Here is a 21,713-nt window from a genome sequence, read left to right as displayed (position 1 = left end):
AGAAGATAACAAAGGATTTGAGTGTTCTTGTCATAAATTACTTCCCAACTTAATTCCTTTTAATGATCGTTCCAGATTTTCTCAAGTTTTAATGGCGTTGTGTATTTTCCGTCCCCAGCTTTTAAAAGTCCGTGGCTATCCAGGCTGTTCCCTTTCTGTCTCAATGACGTTCTTAAAAGATCCTTGCCAAACAACTAATTGTCTTGTGGGGATGATGAGGCAGCTGCAAAGCTACATTATTCCTCTGTCAAATCTGACATTGTGAGCTCCTTAAGACTTGGGGTGAAATACTGGCCCCGTTACAGTCAGTGGCAGCACTCCCAGCCCAGACATGTTAGCTGGGTGATAGGAGCTATCCTGTCTTCATTTCCTCACTCCTTCCCCGTTGGACTGAAAGATTTTTTCATGTTTGAAAATGGGCCAGATTCTCAGACCAAAGATTAAACTTGGCTCAGCATCCCTGTGTGGCACTGAGACTGCTTCGCCTTTGTGGCTGTGAAATCAGGGCTCTCAGACAATACAGCCCAGGCCAAGCTGGTGCATTTTATTGTGCAGGACGTCCTTTTTCAGATGGCTCTGAAATGCGAGAGAAAATCATGATCTGTAATTGTCAGCTCCCAAAGTTGTATTGTCCTGTAAATTGCACTGGAACAGCCACAGTGGACATGGTACCGTTTGCTGTATTAGTGGCATTTCGGCACGAAATCCATTCTCTGCTGACTTCAACGTTAAGCTGCTCTGCTCCTTGTCCATTCCCAGAAGAATAGAACACATGGAGTTCATGGCTTGTGCCTGCAGATTTCAGGGTGTGTAGGAAATCGAGTTGTTTAATGCAAAACCAAAGCTCTAGGACAGGGAAATCACAGGGATTCACATCCTTTGCAATAAAAATTTCAGTGCTGGATAACATGGTGAAGCACAGAGTGGAGGCTCACTGCTGGATAAGAATTTTGGGGAGTCATATGTCTCTAGCTCTGATTTAGCTGGAGGAGAGGTTAGAGGAAAGCTCAGATGCTCTTAGGCAGAAGAGAACTCATGTTTCTCATCTGCTTTTTTAACCTCTGAGCTTGTGGCTGTACATCACGTGTACCCCAAAGGTCCTGAGGTGTGTATTTCCCTGCCTGTGCTGCTTATAGATCCTGCCAAGCACTCTACAGGGATGATGCAGCCTATCTGTAACCATGCCAAGGTCCTAAAAGCAACAAGTTTCATTAAATGTTAGAATGATATTAATAGAAAAGCAGCGCTTAGAGAAAGTCATGCCATAATTGTTTAATATTAAAAAATAATAATAGTAATATCTTTAGAGGAATGTAAAAAAGAGTGTATGTCATGGAACATTGTATTCTTGACAAAATTTCTATCTTCTTGATTGCAATGCCAGGTACCATTAGCATTTCCTAATTTCCACATCCCACCTGTTCCCATCGTGAAGCTAAACACACTCATGAGGAAGAAGAAAGTGATTTTGAAGTGCAATTCTTGCCATATTCACATGACTTACTGACTGCAATCTCTTTTGTTTCCCCAGCACCGATAGCTGCAGGAACAGGCCCTAATTTCTCCCTCTCAGATTTGGAAAGTTCTTCATACTACAGCATGAGCCCAGGAGCAATGAGGAGGTCTTTACCTAGCACATCCTCTACCAGGTAATTTAATCTCTGCCTATACCAGGTTCCTTGGAAACCCAGGCCAGCATCATTACTCATCTCGGAAAGTAACCATTAAATTCTCTGACAAGCTGTTTGGGGGCCTCACGATGTGGAGCTGTTTCAGGTTCACAGAGCTGAATGTTCAACTGGATTGCAGTAAAGTTCTTTTCTTGTGTACAACCCTCAGAGAAAAACTGCTGCGTGGACTTGTGTAACTCCTGGTTGTGCCTGGGTATATCAGAAGTTCCACTGGAGTTGCTAAGTTTCAGCTTGTGGCAGAGGAGAATTTGGAGCATAATAAGATGTGAGGAAAGACAGACTTACATGTATTCTTTATTGTAGATAGTGTTACCTGTGAGACTAACACTGTTTTAGGGCTTTGGTCTATAAAGCATTTCGTTTTCATAGAGCATTTAGAAGTTTGTGACTCAGCCTTTGGAAAACTGATTTGCTAATGCAGATGACTGCCCCGTCTGATTTTGATTTCGGCTTAGATGCCAACTATCAAACAAGGATATTTTTTATTTTTTACCTTTCACTTTAATCATCCATGAGATTAGATTTATAAACAAGCTCAGTCATTCGAGTAGTCTTGAACACTATTAAGGAACCAGATTGATTTTTTTTCCCCCACAGCGAAAATAGATCACTTATTTCAAAGACATGACAAGAAAGTCTAACTCCAGCACAGCTCTCTTTTTACATTTTTATCTCAGCCTGCAGTGCCACCAGCTTTGGAGCGAGCAAGTGCACATGTGAAAAATCTCTATAGTTTGAATATGGCTGTTGTTTTTATTTAAAATATAATAATCTTTAACAAGAGGCTCTTAGCAGTAACTTCTGACAGTTTGCAGTGATTGGAAGAACATTCTGTGTCTTGCTCTTAGTGTGCACATTATGGAGCTCGGTGGCTACAATTCCCATTACACATCAATTAAAAACTTTGTGCTGTTTCTTTCTTGCCTGTAAACTGTGTAGCCTACAGCACTCATCATTAGCACCGTTCTCAGGTAGAATTTACTGGTGAGTCCAAAAGCAAAAGTGAGGTTATTAATGTTACTTAAGAGCTCAGTTGTTGCTCTTCTATTCTTCTGCAAATAGCTACCACTGATAAGGAGCTAATTATAAACAGCATGGGTAGTTAATAACTTGGTAATATGTTTGTTTTCCTCTCATTAGGCTGTTCCCAGTCAGGAAAAAAAAAAAAATCTTTAAATACACAGACTCAGCAGAATTATCAGGCGGTAATTATATTGTATGCACACAATTTCCCCTATTGACACATAACAATTCTCTAAATTAAGGAATGGCCAAACCTGCATTCCACACATACCGTAAGACTTATTCTTCCTGTTTCTCACCAACTGGTTTTGCACACCCGCCAGCTCCTACCTGTGCAGAGCTTCGGGTGGGGAGGCTGCAAGCTCTAAACCAATAGCAGTTCCAGTGCAAGATTTTATGTCTGCTAAATGTGTTCCCCCTGCACAGAGGAGCCTGTTCTTGAATGCCTTAAGCCTTAATAGGATACAGATTTGGGGGGAAAAAAGTGAGCTGGCCCAGCCTTGGAAAAGTACTTAGAAGAGAAATTCTCAGTAAGGTCCCCACGCAGTCTGTGCAACTCATTATGGAAAACAGAGCCAAGCTGAGTGTCTTTGGCTCTGGGATCCTCTCCCTGCAGAACTGCTGGAGCCAGAGGCCACCAGAGACCTCTGAAAGGGCTCTTCTGTGCTCTGAGCCTCTGGTGAGGGAGGTGGGATCTATCACGGGGGGATTCTTTAATGCTGACACTGGCCAGAGATACCCATTGGGGGCTTTCAATGCTTGCTGGCACAGCTGCAGAGTCAAATGGTTCTTCTTGTGGGATAACGAGAACATTTGAACCAAGAATGGATTCTTCCATCATTCAGTTGTCTATGTTTCTTCTTATGGGACTGAAATCTGGGTTAATTGAAAGGATTGAAAATAAAAGTTCGAACCGATAAACAATTTGCTTTCAGAATTAGCCGTGAAAAAATCTGGCAGTGAAAATGAGTCTCATGTGTCATCATTGTATTCATTCAAACTGTAAGAATCACGCAATGCAAGTCAAATTCTTGCCTTTTTATTGACCTCTGCGTGTTCTGAAAAACGTCCTACTTTTGGATCTGTGAAAGCCTGAATGTTAGACTAACCTCTGGTCAAACCTAGTGTGTGTTTAGGGGTTTGGCCTAACCTGTGAAAGGTTGTTTTGTATCTCACCAAATCTTAGTCATTGGCAAAGAGGCAAATCAGAAACAAAAAGTGGATGCTGAGAGGTTGGGTGGGCAAGTTGGCTGGGCAAGATTCACACCTTCTCAGGGCTCTAAATCTGTTCCACCTCCCATAACCAAGTTAGACTCAATCATATCCCACCAGCAGTGCCTTGGTTCCTTTTCCATGCCTTCATTTTGCTCTTTGGCATTCCCAGCTCTACAAAACGTCTCAAGTCTGTGGAGGATGAGATGGACAGCCCTGGTGAGGAGCCGTTCTACACGAGCCAAGGGCGCTCTCCGGGCAGTGGCAGCCAGTCCAGTGGATGGCATGAAGTGGAGCCAGGTAAGCCCAGGCTCCCAGAGCCCCAAAACATCATCTCCACTTGCTGTTTTGTTATCAGAATTGCTGTGCTAGAGAGGTGACCCGTTCTAGACGTCTCGTCACTTCCGAGGAACGGGCTCATGAAAATATGGCAGTGGTTTTATTGCTCCTGCAGCTGTGAATGTTTCTCTAGTGTGTCACTTCTGTGTTTTGGCCAAATATCTGAAGTATTTAAATAATGCAGCAGGAGATAGGCCGTCTTTTTCTGTCAAACTGTCCGGATTCAGTTCTGGGATAGCTTTTTCTAGCAAAAAGCAGTACCTGTCTGGGCTGTGCTCCATCAGTTTTGCTGCTTAAATAAATATCCCTAAACTTATATAAGGTAGAAGGACTTTTCAAGCATTATACAACACTTGAGATCACTTAGTAATGACTTTTAAGAGACTTACAGAAGGAGTTGTTTTATTAATCTGTAATGCTGTGAAGTGTGATTGGAGGCTTCATATCAAAATAGATATCACTGGGTGTTACACTTCAGAATGTTGAGGAAGCAGCTCTTTGGCCTCTTCTCAGTTAATTTTTGTGTGTGATCTTTCCTGTTGATCATTTCTTTGGGTTATGTTATGTTACATACTTAACTGTCCATTGATCACTTATCCTGAGATCATCTGGGTACTTAATACTATTGGAAATATTTTTCTGGGTCAGTGCTATGTGCATAGGTGAAGTTAATGCCTCAGCGTTGCTTACAGCTAAATAATCAAGTATTTATTTATTGCCAATAAAAATAACAGAAGTCTTATTTGTTAGAGGAAGGCAAGCAGTGCCTCCCAGGGTTTGAGAAGTCCTCTAAAAGTGCAGAGGATCTTTTGCTATACGTACCTTTTTGTCTTTCTTGTTTGTCTGGATTTAAAATAGTATGGTTTTGGTTTGTTTGGAAAAAACACATGCTTGTCCAGGGCACTGTGTATAATGAACTATACAGCACAGAAAAGTAAATTCGACCTGAACAGCATTAAAATCAGTTCTGTGGGCACTTGGCCAGCCACCTATATCCTTCATCATGTAGGAAACATACCCACAGCTTTCTCTGGAGACCCTGTCAAACAGCTGTCCTTTACAGCATGCCCAGAAAGTCACCAAATTTGGGCTATTCCAGACTGGGAGGAGACTGATTCCTGTGCCTGGGAGCCCTTGGAGGATCCCCTGCCAGCTGCCCTCTCTCCTCTAATGAGGAGGAGCCAGCTTGTGGGCCCTTATTGACTGCAGATGTGGCACTTTGGCAGGAGGAGAGGGTGGACCTGCAGGCAGACAAGTGCCAGGCTCCCCGTGACTGCCGTGCCACCGCCGTCCCCAGGGCTCTGGTGTTTGCTCCACGGGCACCAGGGGCTGTTCTTTCCATCAGCTCCAGGCTGCAGATGATGTAAGGCAGAGCTTCACCTTGTGCTAAACCTCTGCTCGCGGAGCGGCAAAAACGCGGACAAAAGCTCAGCGCCCGCGGAAAGGGAGAGATCACAACCTGCTCTGCAGACACAGATGGCTGAAAGCTGATGGGGTCACTGCTTCTGCATCACTGTCAGGCTGGGGGACAGCTCCCCCCAAAGTTTGGGGTGCTCGTTGTTAATGACAAATGCTCTCCATTTGTGCAGCAGCCAGAGGTTGGCTGTTAATTCTGCTGTCGCTGCTGGTGGTTTTCCCCACGTGTGGTCATTACCTCTGGCTCATCCAAGTCCTGGCTTGATGGTGGCACTGAGCTGCTGGGCTGGGCAAGAGGAGAACCCAGAGCCTTACACCTGCAAAGCACCTCTGCTGCTCTTGGCACCACTGGGTGCCCATTGTGAGGAAGCACAGCTACAGCTGCCTTTGTCAAACTTCCTGAGGTGCTCAGAAAGGAACAAGTCAGACAAGAGGAGGTTCTTCCTTCCTAATGACCTTCCTCACTTATTACAGAAAAATCCCAGATTCTGCTTAGTCTTGCCTGCAAAATGGCAGAAAATCACCTTGCAGCATCAGGGACTGTAGCCAGGTACCAACTAGATATAGCTCAGATTCACCAAGCCATCTATCACTGTCACAGCTGTGAAGAAAAAGAGCTTTATCCTTCCCACGTGGGATGCACTTCCAAGCCATCCTTGTGCTGTATCCACGCAGCCCCACCCCAGTGCTTCTGCCGAGGCTTTCCAGCAGCCTGTCCTCTGAATTCATTGCCTCAGCTTCTCTGTGAAGCAGGGTCACTGCAAGAGCACAGCTGACAGAGGGATTACCTGAAGAGCCACAGCTCATCAGTGGCGAAGGACAAAACAGTCCTGAATGTCCTTCCCTGGCAGGGCAGCAGTGGTGTGTCACTGGCACAGGGTGCTCCCCAAGGGACACATCCTGCTGTGTTCTGTGCACAGACATCACACCTGGGGCTCACACTAACACAGGGCCCTTGCTGTTTGACACAGGGGTTTCAGCTCCAGAAGTGTGAAATGTTTTATGAGTCTTCAGTGGGGCATCTTCAGTTGGCCATCTGAAGATGTACAAGTGACGTTAACATCCCGTTTTAGCCAGGGGCTTTCCATGCTGTTCCTCTCAGAGAGGGAGCTTTGGGACCTGGGCCAGTTTCAGATCCATCCTTTCTCATGTCTTTATTCCCAGAAAAAGGCCTTGCCATTTATTTAATCTACAACCAAAACGATGGCACTGTTTTTAGCATACAATAATCTCCGAGCTTCAATGTTTTGTTTTCTTCTCGGTGAAATTCGCAGTAGAAGTTTAAAGACTAAACCCATCTTTTTGTTTGACTTGGCATTTCTTCCCTGCAGTTCATTTTGTGCTGTGTGGGATAACGCAGGTATCAGCAGTGCAGAATGATGCTGTTTCAGAAGACAGGCTGAAGTTTTATCCTGTGCTGGCAGGGTAGTGTAAGCCAGGTTTCCAAACTCCATAATTAAACCCTGTCCTATGGGTTACTGGCCAAACAACAGGAGGAGGAAATCAGACCAAGGAAAGGAAGCTTAGGCTTGTCTGTGGGATGGCTGCTCTGGCTGGGAAGGAAAGTTCAGAGAGGAGCCAGCAGCCAACCTCCCAGCCCAGTAGGATCCACACCAAAGATAATAATACATCCTTTGCCTTTATTGCCTTTGAGTAGATTGCTTCCTCACAGGAGATTTAGATTTATGCAGAGATAGCTTCTTGGCCTATGTGCCTTGACAGGTTTATGGGAGTGAGAGGATGAATATTCCGTCTCTGTGTGTTGCATCTGCTTAATTTTGAGGTGTGCACATGAGAAAGAGGAGAGACTCAAGCGCTGGAGCAGGTGTGAAGCACACGTGTGCTCGTGGCACAGGCACTGCTGGTGAAAGGTGTGGCCTGGGAGTGCAGGGAAATTAGGTCTGCCTGAGAGGGAGATGGGAGAAATGCACTTGAAAGAGAGCAAAACGTAGAGGAGAAAGCGAAAATGAGAAGACAGCTTTAGACCATACAGAAGGGAAAAAAGAACAAATGGCAGGGAAACAAAGATTTGACTTCCTAGAAAGGAAATATGAGATGGAATATGTGAACTCCTCTTAGAGAAAGAGAGCACTCCAGGCAGAGGGTTATTTACCGCCAGCCGTGACTAGTCGCTCTACATCTGTCTCCATTTTTTTCTCTTGAACAAATTCCCTTTTTGGATACTTTCTTCCTGCTTTGCTTCCCTGTGATTGCCCCTGTAAGTGGTCTTTGGAGGGCAGGCTGTATGCTCAGAACATATGTGCAAACTGGCAGGAGAACAGAAGAGGACAAAACCACTCTGTGTGCTATTTAGATTAGGCGGTGGATGCTTCCCCCGTGCCTACTCCTGGGGTCCCTGCTGTGTGCAGCATCCAGGCTGCACCTATTGTCCATCCACAGCCCTTCCTTGGAGCTTTTCCCTGCTCTGCTGAGCACCCTGTGGTGGAAAAGTGGAAACTTTGCTGGGTGTGGATCCTCTGTGCTTCACCCACCTGGGGGTAGATCCTCAGTGCTTCACCCACCGCTTCCCATTCGTGGCATCTCAGACTTTTAGAGATGAGCAAAGGGCTCAGCCTTGTGTTTTTCACACCAGATCCTTCCTGTGACCGAGGGTGCAGCATTCTCCTTGCACATCAGATGTGACAGCCAAAGCAGAGCCCAGCATTAATCCCATGTTCCTTGTGCTGTCCTCCTTCAGTCTCACATCCATTTACCTGCACTCGAAAGCTCCTGGGGAGCTCTCCGACCTAAAAAGGCTGGAGTCTGCCAGAAAAGATGAATTCCCTTTCACAACAGGAAGGCTTAGGAAGTAAAACAAAGCAGACATGTAGTAAATTACTTCTGCTTTTCAAATACCTTTTGCGGTATCCTCCTTACCATTACTTTATCTCAGCACTTTCAGTACATAACTCTTGTTAACTGAGAAGAAGGGCAAGAGAGGATAAAGATGATGTTAGTAAGAAAATAAGGCAACATCACACTGGCTTTGAACTCCTGCACAAAGCTGGCCCATGTTCAGTTCTGTGGCAGCTCTGCTTGTAATGGGGGTAAGCCATAATTACAGGTATTCGTTTTTTAATTCCATAATAAGCACAGATTGAGTTAATGTATATCTGTATTCCACTTATGCATTTTTTTAATGCGTTCTCTTGATCCAGTCCAGGAGTAATGTTCACATTGTGCTCCGTCAGTCATTTTGTGAAGCATATGGATGGTGTTTGCCAAGTCTGCTTCCATTGTGTTTCTACAGCGTGGCATGCAAAGAAACGTTTAAGATGCAAATTCAGAGTATCCTACTGGTTTCTTTACTTAGATCTTCTACTTGTATTCTTAGATCTTCTACTTGTATTTCCACAAGGCAGTTTAGTCTCCAGAGGACAGTAATCCCAGGAAAGGTTCATGTTTGTACTCCTTGCACTTCTTGAGGTATCTGAAGGCACAGACAGCTCTGCTTTGGTTGTGGTCTTGACCAACTTGGTTTGCAGAATGGTTGGAGCTCTGTGGTCCTGCTTCCACTGGAAGACTGGCAGGGCTGCTCACATCTTGGTCTTCCCCTTGCCCCAGCTCCACGCTGGATGTTCCAATCCCATCCCAGCTGTGCTTGGGCCTTTGTGTGTCTTCCTTGAAAACTCCGGGAACCAAATGAGATTTTCAGTGCAGAAACCTTCAGGAATTAGTAATACCACTTGCACTGTATGGCTGACAGACACATCCACAATCCCAGGGGCTTATGAGGTTGGTAATTTTATATGAACCTGCAGGAAGCTCGAGAGCTCCCTGTGAGGCTGCTGGACACATCTCTGGTGATAACAATGCTGTTAAAATCAGCCTCATGATTGCTCCTTAAACCACCCAGGCTACTGCTGCTTGTTCCCATGCCACCATCTATGGGACTGTCTGAAAACAGTTTCTGAGGAATTTCTGTGCAACGGAGGAGCTGAGATCTTATTTTGGAATATTTCCCTTGCAGTGGCAGTGACCTCTAACTTAATGGTGCCATGCCTCTCCCCATGGCTGGTTGTGGAACAACCACGTGCAGGCAGCCGGTTCAAACTCTTGTTTCAATAATGCTTTTCTTAAATCTGGCATGGGCTTTCTTCTCAGCACGCAAGAAAACTTCTCCATATTTACTGAGAAGCTTTTATTTATGCCGTATGCATCAGAAAAGCTCGTTCAGGCATAGTTCAGATGACCACAAGAGTTTGTTTTCAGAGTCTGTTTGGAATTATATCCTGGAAGTTCGAGAGAAAGTGGTGTGAGGGAGATCCTAGATCGTGTTCTTTATGCCCTAAGCACAGTTGTTGCCTGGCAGTGCCTGAAAGATGAAATAAGTGTGGTGTGTTTCAGCATCAGCCATGCAGAGTGTGTCTGATCTGTCCTCAGGCAAAAGGTCTGTGGGCTCATCAAAGAACTTGATGCTGTGCACTAACTCAGAGCCCAGAGAAGTTTTCAATGATTGTGCTGCATTACTGCCAATGATTCAAGGGACTGGCTGCAGAAAATACAATGAAAAATATGAGCACCATGTATTATACAAAATAAGGAATAGAAAAATAATTCCTTTTCACTGGGAAAACATTCAGCTTCAGACCTGGAGTACTCGATGTCAAATAATTCTCTGGCAGTACTTTTCAGTGACTTGCTGCAGTGGGCAGTTTTTCACTGGATCTGAACTAGACACAGGAATTTCATGATCTTTATTAATTTCCTTGAGCTGAAATATTTGGATTCTCATAGGCCTAGAAAGAAATACAAAGCCTAGGTAAGATACCTTTTCCTTAGACCAGAGGAGGTCTATATCCAGCATGCCTGCCAGTTGTATTTACTCAGTGTTTCCCAGCTGTGCCATTGAGTTGCCCTGCAGTTCTCAGTGTGTGAGGTCAGGCAGTCCCAGAGCTGTTCTGCCTCTACCTGCCTCATGCAGCAGCTTCATTACACACCTCAGCACATCTCCCAGCAGGCAACAGTGCCATTTTTTCCTCCATTGAACTTAATACCTTAAGACAGTGGGAACATTTCACACAGGATGGTTCAGGCTGGAAGGGACCACGGTGGGGTCATCTGGTCCAACCTCCCTGCTCAGGCAGAGCCATCCCAGAGCACATGGCACGGTTTTGAATATCTCCAGTGAGGGAGACACCACATCCTCTCTGGGCAACCTGTTCCACTGCTCAGGAAAGTTCTTCCTCATGTTCAGGAGGAACTTCTTTCCTTAACATGGAATTAAACAAGGCCCCACGTGCTTGCAGCCACCCAAAAAGCTGACTCCCAAGTGAACAGGTAGATGCTTGAAGTGAAATGTATTATGGGAACACACTTCAAGGAACTCCAGCAGCTGTAGGATACAGAGCTTTTCTTAAATGTCTTTTTTTTCATAGAGTCCATGTGTTGCCATATCCCTGCTCTCTGCATTACAGTATCCCATCAAAACACAAGCTGCCCAGTGGTTTTCAAGAACATAAGATTTTCCTTTTCTTCTAAGAGCAATAACACTTATCAACTTTTACTGAAATACCATATCAGCTCCTTGTCACTGGCAGTCTACAGTTCCTGCCGCTAAAAGTTTAATGCATTTACAGGAGCACTTAGGCATCAAGACTTTGATATCACAATCTGTTAGTCACAGGTGCTACATGATAGGTTTGTGTTAGCACATTATAGATCTTTTATCAGATACTGCACAAAATGTGTGTGTTTCTCTGCCAGGCAATCAGAATCAGGCTGCTGCATTGCTGATGAGTTACTCACCAATATAAGTTGTTGTTTATTTTAAACAGAACTTTCCCAGAACTGCACCTTAATGGGTAAGTTAAACTCTAATTGGTCAAGGCCAGTGAAGACCAGGAACTTAATGGAGCCAGGAAAAATGCAGCAGGTCCACAGTGGTGCTGTGAGCATTGTCAGTCTTTTGCAGTGGCATTCGTCAAGTCAAATGATTAACATTGCTCATTTGCCATCTCAGGCAGAGTCATTTTGACAGCAAATTACCACTGGATCAATAGCTCAGCTTGTCTTTGGCAATTCACGTAGTTGCATGAGACCTGTGACAACATGCCATGCTGCTGGCAGTGCTGCCTCAAAACCATGGAAGGGAGCTGGAGGTGGGGGAAGAACTGCTCGCTGAAAAGTCAGTTCAGATTGAAAAGTTCTAGATGTTTTTACATCCCTCCGAGGCTCCTTTTATTTTTCTTTCCAGACACTGGACAACACAACAGACTTGGCCTTGGGATTCAGCCTAAACTGTGCTTTCCATTTTTAATAAAATTAGTAATCCCATGCAAGTGTTGAAGCACATGCCTCAGCTTTGCTGTAATCCCCTGAGGAAAACATCCCTTCAGCTCAGTCCCAGAGAAGTCAGGCAGTCGGTCAGTGTTGTGGCTTTGTTTCTTGCATCTAGTTCCAGATGTCAGGAAATACATCAGTTAAAAATGGAGATGGAGCTGTAGGAGCTCTGAGTTGAAAATGCAGGGAGAATTTCCCTGTAGTTATCAAATTAGAGCTGTTTTTGACTGGCCTGGTGCTAACATCACCCCTCCATGCTGCTTTCACTGACCTCAGTGACCGAGTGAAAAGCAGATTTTCTGTGCTCTGTCACAAATGTAAGGTCACCTGAGGTGTTTCTGTCCCCACACACAATTCACATCACCTGCATAATTTTTCAGACATACAGGAAAGATTTCATAAATGGAAAACTATTCCCTGACAAAGGCTGGAGCGATGCTTCCCAATGAGAACAGGATTCCTGGGATGCAACAATTTGAACCCAGAGAACCACAGAATCACGTTTTGGCCTGGAAAGGATCCTAAAGCCCATCCAGTGCCACCCCCTGCCACAGACAGGGACACCTTCCCCTATCCCAGGTTCTCAGAGCCACATCCAGCCTGGCCTGGGACACTCCCAGGGATGGGAAGTCCTCACCCTCTGCCCACAGCAGCCCACAACAAGGAAATTAGAGCAAAGACAGTGATGTGCATTGGGCTTCACTTCTGACCCCAAGTGAAAACTGTCACCTTCCTTGGCACTAACACAAAAGCAGACACTTTCTCTCCAGAGGTGAGCTCTGAAAGACAGGAGCTCCTCTGGTTGACTACAGCTGTGCATTTCTTGCTGATCTGGGCTCTGTCAAACCTAAATCTCTGTGAGCTCCTTTGTGGTCTCCTCTGACCCAGATATCCTTGAAGATCATCTGATAGTGCAGCATGGGACTGTTCAGTTGCAAAATGGCATTAAACACATTAAAAGTACTGTACCTGCCTTCCAAAAATTGAACTAGTCTTCTTGTTTGCTTCTGGGACCAATTCAGGATGTTGCCTTGGATCTATACACTCTCCTATAGATTAGATCTTGGTTGGGAAATGGACTACATTCCTTTCATGTGCTGTCTTAGCAGTTGAGATCAGCAGACTTGCTTTTTCTAATGTGTTTGGGAAGCAGAAGCAATATTTTATCTCCCGTGGTATGCTGCTGGTATAGAAATGTTCAGGCTTATTAATTCTTCAGGACACAGGAAAGTCTTCATCACCTGTGCAGGCAGTCATGGGAAAGGACCCACTGCAAAGACTCCACTGAACTCTTTTTTTTTTTTTGGAGGCAGCTGGAAAATATTAGTAATCTTCAGAGCCCGTATACAGTACATATTGAGAGCCAGTAAATGATGCATATTATTGCAAATTCCTGTGCACTTCTGCATTTTATAAAACAGAGAACTAAAACACTCACCTAGCCAGATCAGTTCCCCCAGGGATGCACATCTCCAAGCAGAGGACAAACCAAAAACACAGAACAGAACACAAATTAGCCAAATAGAATGGCTAAGTGTTTGAAACAAATGGTTTTAAGATCACTGAGTAAGGAGCGTGACCTCCTTTTGCATCAAGTCAAGGCAACTGTGAAACTTTGTGAAAGAAGCTCACCACAAAACAGATGCTGGGCTATCTTAGGTAAATAAATTACCAAAAAATAATAATAAACCCCCCCTACACTTTTTACAAAGCACAGCTGTGTAAATATTGCATGAGACAGGGGAGAGGGGGAGAGATGTAACATACACCCTTTTTTTATGCAGAAGTTCTGCTCTGGGCACTGTTTATTAACATTCCCAGTACAACCATCACTCCAGTGCACAGCACACAGTGCAGCTACTGTACTCTCTGCACATGTTTGATCTTGGCTTTAGAGGAGAAAACAGGCTTTATTTTAAAGGAAACATTTTCACCCAGAGATAAAAGGTGCAAGGAAAGGTGTTAGGAGACAGGGAGGATTAGAGAATCAGGGAATGGTTTGGGTTGGAAGGGACCTTTGAGCTCATCCTGTTCCACCCCCTGCCATGTGCAGGGACACCTTCCACTCTCCCAAAAGCCCCATCCAGCCTAGCCTTGGGCACTTCCAGAAGATGGTGCAGGACCAGGGGCAGGAAGAAGACCATATCTTTTTTCCATTCTCTTTCCCACACCTCCTGCCACACTCATTTTAGATGTGCCCCTGCTTCTGCACCAGGTGAGGAGCAATTCTCCTTAATTTCATTGTGCTGGATGCCTACTGCAATTTCCCTGCTTCTCAACTGCCAGGTACAGCACATTCCAGCCTACAAAAACTGGCATCTCCCCATGGAGAGGAGCAAATGACTCTTCTCAGCTAGACCAAAGGCTCACCTGGACAAGCAGTTCACTGTCCCTGACAAGAGCTGATGGTGGACACTTAAGGAAAGATAACAACAGCAGGAGAGGCATCCGGTGATGCTTTTCAGAGTACAACCTCATGGATTTTGGCAGCAAACTGCTTGGTTTCACGAGCCAGAGGTTCTGCTCACGTCTTTGTGTCTGACTGCCTTCAATGAATTTTCCTTTCAGAGATGTGCTTTTAACCCATTCTTTATTTTGGCCTCCACAACACCCCATGGCAGAAAGTTCCAGTTTTACTCAGTGCTGCATAGGGAAGAACCACTTCTTTTGTCTGTTGCCTGATCATTTTTCTGGATGCTTCTTAGTGGTTTTCTTTTTCACTGCCAGAAGTAGTGAATAAATCATTCCCCAGTTACTCTCCTTACTTCCCTTCAAGTTAAGTGCTGCCCCAACTCTTTGACCGCATCAGTCAGCGAGCAGAGGGAAGCACAGAAATCCATCTAGCAGCCTGTTAGCTCAGGTAACAGTTTGGCTGAGTGGCTGCAGAGCCATCTTAGACCTGCAGGAATGTCTGTGTGCTCTCCACCCACACTGGGGATTCTGTGACTTCCACCCAGAGCTCACACTGTGAATGCAGGGACACCCCAGAGAGCCTAAAGAGGTGATTTTTGAGTTCTTTCAGCAGTGTCTTCATCTAGCATGGCTGCACAGTTCTGTTCTGGTTCCATCTTGCTCAGGGAAGAGCAGGAGATCCACAGCATCCTCCAGCTCTGTTTGTCCACACCACTCCAGCACAGCCCTACTGAGATCATCCTTTCTGCTCTTCCCTCACATCAATGCTCACTGCTATTTTTAGTGTGATACACACCAAAAAGCATAGCATAAGAGATCCTCTTGCTAAAATTAGCTGGAAGATTATAGGCTGTTTTACTGTTCTGTGCATGTCTTCATTTGCCTCAATAGGATTTGTGTGCAGATCTTTGAACCCCCAAAAGCCAGGCAAGTGAGGTGGTACCTGCACTCCTCAGCCCCAAGAGCAGCACTCTGGAAAAAATGGGATTGTATTGTATCAGCAAGGGCTGGAGGCAAAGTCTTAGGTTCCACCTATAGGACAGAAATACTTCTATTAAAAAAAAAAAAAAAAATTTACAATCAACAAGATTTGAAAAATATGAATTTATAGATTATCTTTCTTCGCATTTAGTGTTTTATTGCAGCAGCCCACGTTTGTCTCCAGGAGTATTATCCATGATGCAGCACACTAATGCACTACCTTGCTCTGAACAGGAGAAAGCACTTTGGATGGAGTCCAGATTTAACCCTGTCTTAGGGCTTGCCTTTACTTTTAACCAAAATAACAGCAAATGGGAGTAAAGCATCATCCTGACTCTTCCTCAGAGTGTGGCCAATCCTGTGTGAGGTGCAGCTTTGAGGCAAAGGGTGATGCTCATTCCCACTTGGCTCATGGCTCCTTTCAGTCCCAAAAACCCAGCTCTGTTCTCCACCCTGGAGTGAAAACCTCTCAGCCACAAGTCACCTCGATGTGCTCTGCAAGGAGCTGCTGCTGCCTGTCAAAAGGAAGGGTCAACATCCAACATGAAACATCCCTGAAAAGACCCATCATCCAGGCAGAATTGCAAATTCTGGCCTCTTGGAGGTTTTAAAATTTAAAAGATTCCCCCCAACAGCTGTATTTCTTATGCAAATCCCCCACCAAATGGTACCTTGTAAGTATCAAAGAGATTGTTTGTCCTCTGTTAAAAAATGAGCATCTAGAAACCCAATAATTTGGGGGGAAAAGGTTTTAAGAGGACAAAGCAGGCTTACTAACTACATTTCTCCCATGCCCTGTGAACTGTTGTGCTGTTGTGATTTTACAGTGCTATTTCTCCACTTTTGCTGGATTTTTCTCTTTAATGTTATGTGGAAAACCCTGAACAAAAACTGACACTTAATTCTGAGTAAACAGTGGCAGTGACTGAATAGAAACTTGATGTCAAATATACAGCCGCCCTGGGAAAGTCCAAATCCATTGCTTTCTCATCTCTTCCAGTTGTGTCCTCCTTAAGTGTATTATCCATAAAATTAGCGATTTCAAAAGGCATCGAAACATTATTTTTCATATTCATAGCGTCACTTTAAAAAAAAATGGTTAAAAATCGATTTGCTGGCCTCTTGGGGAAATGCTGTAATGTTTTTGGCTGTCTCCTACTTTCTGCTGCCAGCTAAAAGTACCATCTGGCTTGTTTAGGGCCCTTTTCCATATCAGGTGCTTCCAAAATTCTCCCCAACCAGAGGATTGTTTCGTTGGGTTGCTCTGCCTGCTGAGGCATGTGTCCTGGGCTGGGAATCCTACTGCTTCTGTTCCCTGCCATCTTGCTGACAGTGGTGTGTGTATGTTTGGGCACGGATCTTGCTGCCTCTCTCCCGAGGACATTTGCATCATTGTCAGCTGCACATATTAAATTGATATGCAGGGCTCAGAAACACGTATCCCATCTTTTGTCCCCTTTGTTTGTGCAATTGTTGTGGTTTTAATTCTTCTTTGACACCTGGAATATCACAAAGCTGCTGATAATCTGTTGGCTACTAAGGGAAATGACATTGATAGAAGGATAATGTGTGTCAGACTTATATCTCGATAATTGCAGACACACCCCGAACCCTCGCAGCTCAGGGAATGAATATCCTAAATCCATTATTAATCTGGAGAGTCGCATGTGGCAGTTGGCTGTGGTGTCATCCTCCCGCTGCAAGAGTCACTTGCAAGGGATTTTAAGGCAGTTTTGGTTAATTCTGCAGCGCTGTGTCGATCTCTGCCTGGCGCCAGTCGTTTTTGGTTCATCCTTGCTGCCATTTCGCGGCAGAGTGAGGAGCTGGAACAAAATGGGGTTGATGTCCTAACTCCTCACTGAAGGAAGGAAGGAAGGCAGCTCCCCATTGCCTCTCCTGCCCAGGAATTCGATCCCAAGGAGCTGAGAACTGATGCTCTGTGCGCAGCACCAGTTGACGGCGACACGTCCTCCTCAGGATCCTTTGTTTTCCAAATTTGCTGGTTATTTGGAAATAAAAACCCACCCCACAAAGGATTTATGAGCAGAATTGAAGCACTGCAGTTGCAAAGTATAGTTTTGATGCGATTGTGTGGGAACAGGAAGGGTGTTTTGGAGCAGCTACTGCCATAAGCTGTCTTGTCCTATTTCAGAAATGATCTGTGCCATACACTGCTGACTTTTCCTGTCCATCCATTAAAAAGTGAATTATGAAGAGTGCTGAGACAAACAGATAGGAGTTTAACCTTGTTAGTAAATATCAGGTAGCTGATATATACTGCTAGAATGTTACATCACAGCCTTGCTCTTCAATATAAGTCTATGAAATTATCCTGTTACTATATAAACTGCCTTGGCTGGGTACATTCTTCCAGAGGGTTATTGTTTGCTGGATGTTGGCACAGTAGCATGACTCCGAAGAGTCCGTTCACTATGTGGTGAATTTTAAAGACTTGGGAGATGGCCATATCTATTTTTCAGCAAAGGAATGAGAGCTTTTTTTTTTCCCCCCTAAGGTATTAAAAGTTTCAAAAGATGTGCTGAAATGAAAAGGAAATAATAACTAAAGCCTGGATGGGAAGTAGTGCCTTAGAGTACTGACTTTGTTTATTTGCTTGTTTCCCCAAAAATCTTAATATTTTAAATACAAGTTAATATATTAAATCAAACAAACCTGTTGTGTGAACTAGTAAGTTACTTGAACCATTATCACACGTTATTCATTTATTTCTGTGTGAGTGCAATAAAAATTTTACAAGCTGTAATCTTGTTCTTTTAATAGAGAGAAAACTATGCAGAATATGTTGCTTAGAGTATTAGATAAGCTGCAGTATGTTAATCAAATATTTTCATGATATGAGGGCAGTTGAGAAAACAGTACAATTTTTGCTAATGGCACTGGTAAGTAAACGGATCTATCATTACATTGTCATGAAAAGTGACATTGAGCAGAAACACCCTGCCAATCCCTAGAAGATAAGTATTTAATGTAATTAGACAGACACTGTCTCCTTTGTTGAACGTAGCATTAATCACCCAGAGAAGTCCAACTTTATATGAAATGGCTTTTTCTGATATGTCTTTGTATTAGAAGGCTTCTCACACGGTTTTGCCACGATGATATATTTGAAGAAATGACTGCAACAGCTACAAGGGTTTCCTCATGACATATTTCTTGCTGTTCTGTGTTCCATAATATTGAATTCTTTTTATTTAGCAGAGTTGCATTATACAGCTGTGACTCGTTCCTAAGTCTAGAAACCTATGTGCAATTGGAGCTCTTTGAAGCAGTTTAATGCATTCAACTTATGAAATATAAAAGCAACACAAATAGCTTCCATTATGCTCTTCAGCCCTTCCTCCGTGGTGTTAGCACAGGTTCATTGTTATGGCATAAGCAAAATGTTTCTTGCCTCAAATGCTGGTCCATAATATCACACACAAAAAAGGAGAAAAAGTAAAAAAAGAAAAACAACTTATTTTTATGAAAATCTCATTGTTAAATGGATGAAAAATGTTGCCCCCTTCCAGAATTCATTGGCACTACATTTTTTTTCCTTTTTTTTTTTTTTTTCCCTCCCTCTCCTCTGTTGCTTGTAATTTGTACTGTGAAACGCTGTCTGGTTATGAACTGGTATCAATTTGAGTCAGTGCACAGCTGTGTCTTCCCACCTTCTCAGTGGTGCCGAGGGCTTTGAAGGGAAAGAAAAGGGTTTAGTCAGAGATGACAGCAAACTTCACCGGGTAACAGGTGGAGGTCAAGTCGGTTTATTTGTTGGGCTGAACAGAGCGCAGAGATGAAAAATCTTTGCCATAATAAGGTTTAGGAAGAAAATGCTGACTAGTCTAAGCTTTGATTCCAGCTGACAGATCCTTTTCTAGTGTTCATTACTTGATTTCACAGTTCAGGCAATTTTAAGAGGCTTAAAATTATGTTTCTGCTCTCCTCTATAAAACTTTTCGATCACTTTCTAATTTTTGCTTTAAGTAAAGTTATAGGGACTCCCTGATATATCACTCCTGCCTGTAGACTCTTACAAAGTCAATATGCCATCAAAAATGTAAGGATAAGCTTTTTTAGACCCCTGCTTTTACTGATTCTTCTAATAAATGAAGTAAAAAATTCATATGTAGGCACCAATTCGATTAGAATATTAAAACTTTCTAAAAACTCCCCTGAAAAGCAGAGGATGCTTAAGAAGGCAGCGTTCCTGTCTGGGAATATGGGATTTCTGTGTCAGTGGTGGCAGCATTAGCGAAGCCCAGAGTGCAGAGTTTCAGTCCTGTGCTCCATCCTGAAAGGAGTCACAGCCAGAGCCCAGGAATCAGAGCAGAACGTGCTGGCACTGTGGCAGGGCTGGCACTGGGGTCACCTGTGGGCATCGCTGCACACACAAAGGGGTTCCACTCGGGGTCTGTCCCACTGCCCTTCCCCGTGCCACCCGCTGGGAGGGACACTGAGGTGTTTCTCCTCTCCCACCCTTTTTCTTCCACCACCACCACTTGCTTCCTACCTGCTGGAGTGGGCAGAATAGGATTATCTTTAGCCATTTGCTAAAATCCTCCCCCTCAGACTTTCTATTACTTCTGCATTCATTCTTTGCAGGAAGAGGAAACTCACTGGTCAAACCCTTGGACACCAGAATAGTTGCATGCAGTTTCCCAGGGAGCCAGATAGCTCTAAAGCTTCCCAGTGAGTGACAGTTTCTCTCTTCTATTCTTCTGAAACATGTGTTTTACACATATACTGAAAAATGTTAATATCAATTTACAGCCAGATTCTTGCCTTTTTTTTTTTAATTTTTAAACAAGGAAAAAAAAGATAAAAATCAAATCTCCCAAAGTATTTACACTTAGAGCACCTCAGCACACATGTCACTTTTTTTATGTAGGAAAAAGTGTTGGATGCTCTTATACACATAACATCATTGGGCTTGAAAGCTGTTAGCTCATTCTGAGTTAGTGGCAAGAAAGCTGGACTTGCCAGCACCAAACTGTGAAACCTTTTCTGTGTGACTGGTAGAAATCTCATGGGGGTAGAAATAAAAAAAAAAAAAAAAAGGGAGGAGGGGAGGGGGGTGTAAATCTGTGCATTTGGATTCGAGCACCTTCGATACCATGATATCAACTTTGTCCTAAAAGTCCTTGAATCACAAATGATTGGGAGAGTGTTTTGGAGAATTATCACTGTATGCTTTCCCTGGTCTTGTACTCTTTCCTAGGCGTCCATTAGTTCCCACTGTCAGGGAGAGGATTCTGGACTAGGTGGATCCCTGTAATCTGATTTGGCATGGCTATTTCTCTGTGTTCCTAAACTTATGAGATCGAGTTATGTAGGATTATTTCATAATGCCAGAGCAGCAGTTTCTGAGGTTGGACAAAGCTATCTAGCAAAAGTGTCTGATAAAAGAAAAATCCTGTCCCATACTGTAGCTTTCTTGGTCCAGTGAAGCAGCATCCTCACGCACACCAATCTTGTAAAGTTGCATCTGATAGCTCCCTGTGTCCCTGGGTTTTTGTAAGCTAAAGTGCCATTTTCCTTTTTACAGCTTAATTGAACCTAAATGCACCCATTTTCTGCAATGTGGTATTTTGGTAATTTTGCTATTTGCTCGTAAGTTTTCCCTTAAGCAAACTGAAAGCTTCCCCTTTATCACTTCACTGGGCCAAGATTTCACACAGTATCCTGCTTGCTACGAAATATGATAGTGTTCTCTCTCACCTTGTTTCTTTTTTCTTCTTTTACTTTCTTTTATAAAATCAGGATATCTAAGAAACCCCGAACACCGCGGAGCACTTCATGGTGGGTGTGCTTATTCAAACAATGCCAATGCTCTTGTTCTCGGTGCACAGATTTTTGTGTTGGTTGGGGGGGATGTCCCAGGTGTCCCTCTGGTGTGGATTCTCCGGTGTCTAGTGAGGACAGAGCTCGTGCCAAGCACTTTGCCAGAGTGCCAGCGCTGGAGGGAGCACTCCCATGTCACCTGTGCCCTTTGCCATGCCTGTTTTTGTGGAACTGGCAGGGGGATTTTCCCTGGGAGCCCTCTGCCTCTCTGTCAGGTGTGGCTTCACTCGCTCAGCGGGTGACAGAGGGGTTGGGCAGCTCCCAGGAGCAGACCTGCTGGCAGCAGGGCCATCCAGGCTGCCCTGGAAATGATTCCAAAGCCAAAGTGCCTGCTCTGCCTTCCCTCAGGGAATCCTAAAGCTGCTGGGAATGCAGAGGAGGGAGGCTGATCTCACCTGTCTGGTATCCCTGGTGGGGAAATGCTTCAAGGAACTGCAGGTCCCCAGTGCCATTGCAGAGTGCCACTGGAAATGGACATTGCCAGGAAAGAGCACAGCAGCTGTAGGTCAGCTG

General features: G+C 44.2%; 1 protein-coding gene across 1 annotated transcript in view; it reads left to right on the top strand.

The window, feature by feature from the left end:
- The window catches only part of NFIA (nuclear factor I A), a 149,469-nt gene that overhangs the window by 67,193 nt on the left and 60,563 nt on the right, over window positions 1–21,713 (top strand). Inside the window, exons 5-8 of the mRNA XM_085067314.1 lie at window positions 1,532–1,649; window positions 4,099–4,226; window positions 19,962–20,048; window positions 21,120–21,158. Coding sequence (XP_084923440.1) covers window positions 1,532–1,649; window positions 4,099–4,226; window positions 19,962–20,048; window positions 21,120–21,158 — 372 coding nt within the window. The remainder of the gene's footprint in view (window positions 1–1,531; window positions 1,650–4,098; window positions 4,227–19,961; window positions 20,049–21,119; window positions 21,159–21,713) is intronic.

This window comes from Lichenostomus cassidix, chromosome 8, assembly GCF_008360975.1.
Source record: "Lichenostomus cassidix isolate B80296 chromosome 8, HeHo_3.0, whole genome shotgun sequence".
Lineage (NCBI taxonomy): Eukaryota > Metazoa > Chordata > Aves > Passeriformes > Meliphagidae > Lichenostomus > Lichenostomus cassidix.
Note: the sequence above shows the minus strand (reverse complement) of the source record. Positions and strands in the feature narration are given on the sequence as shown.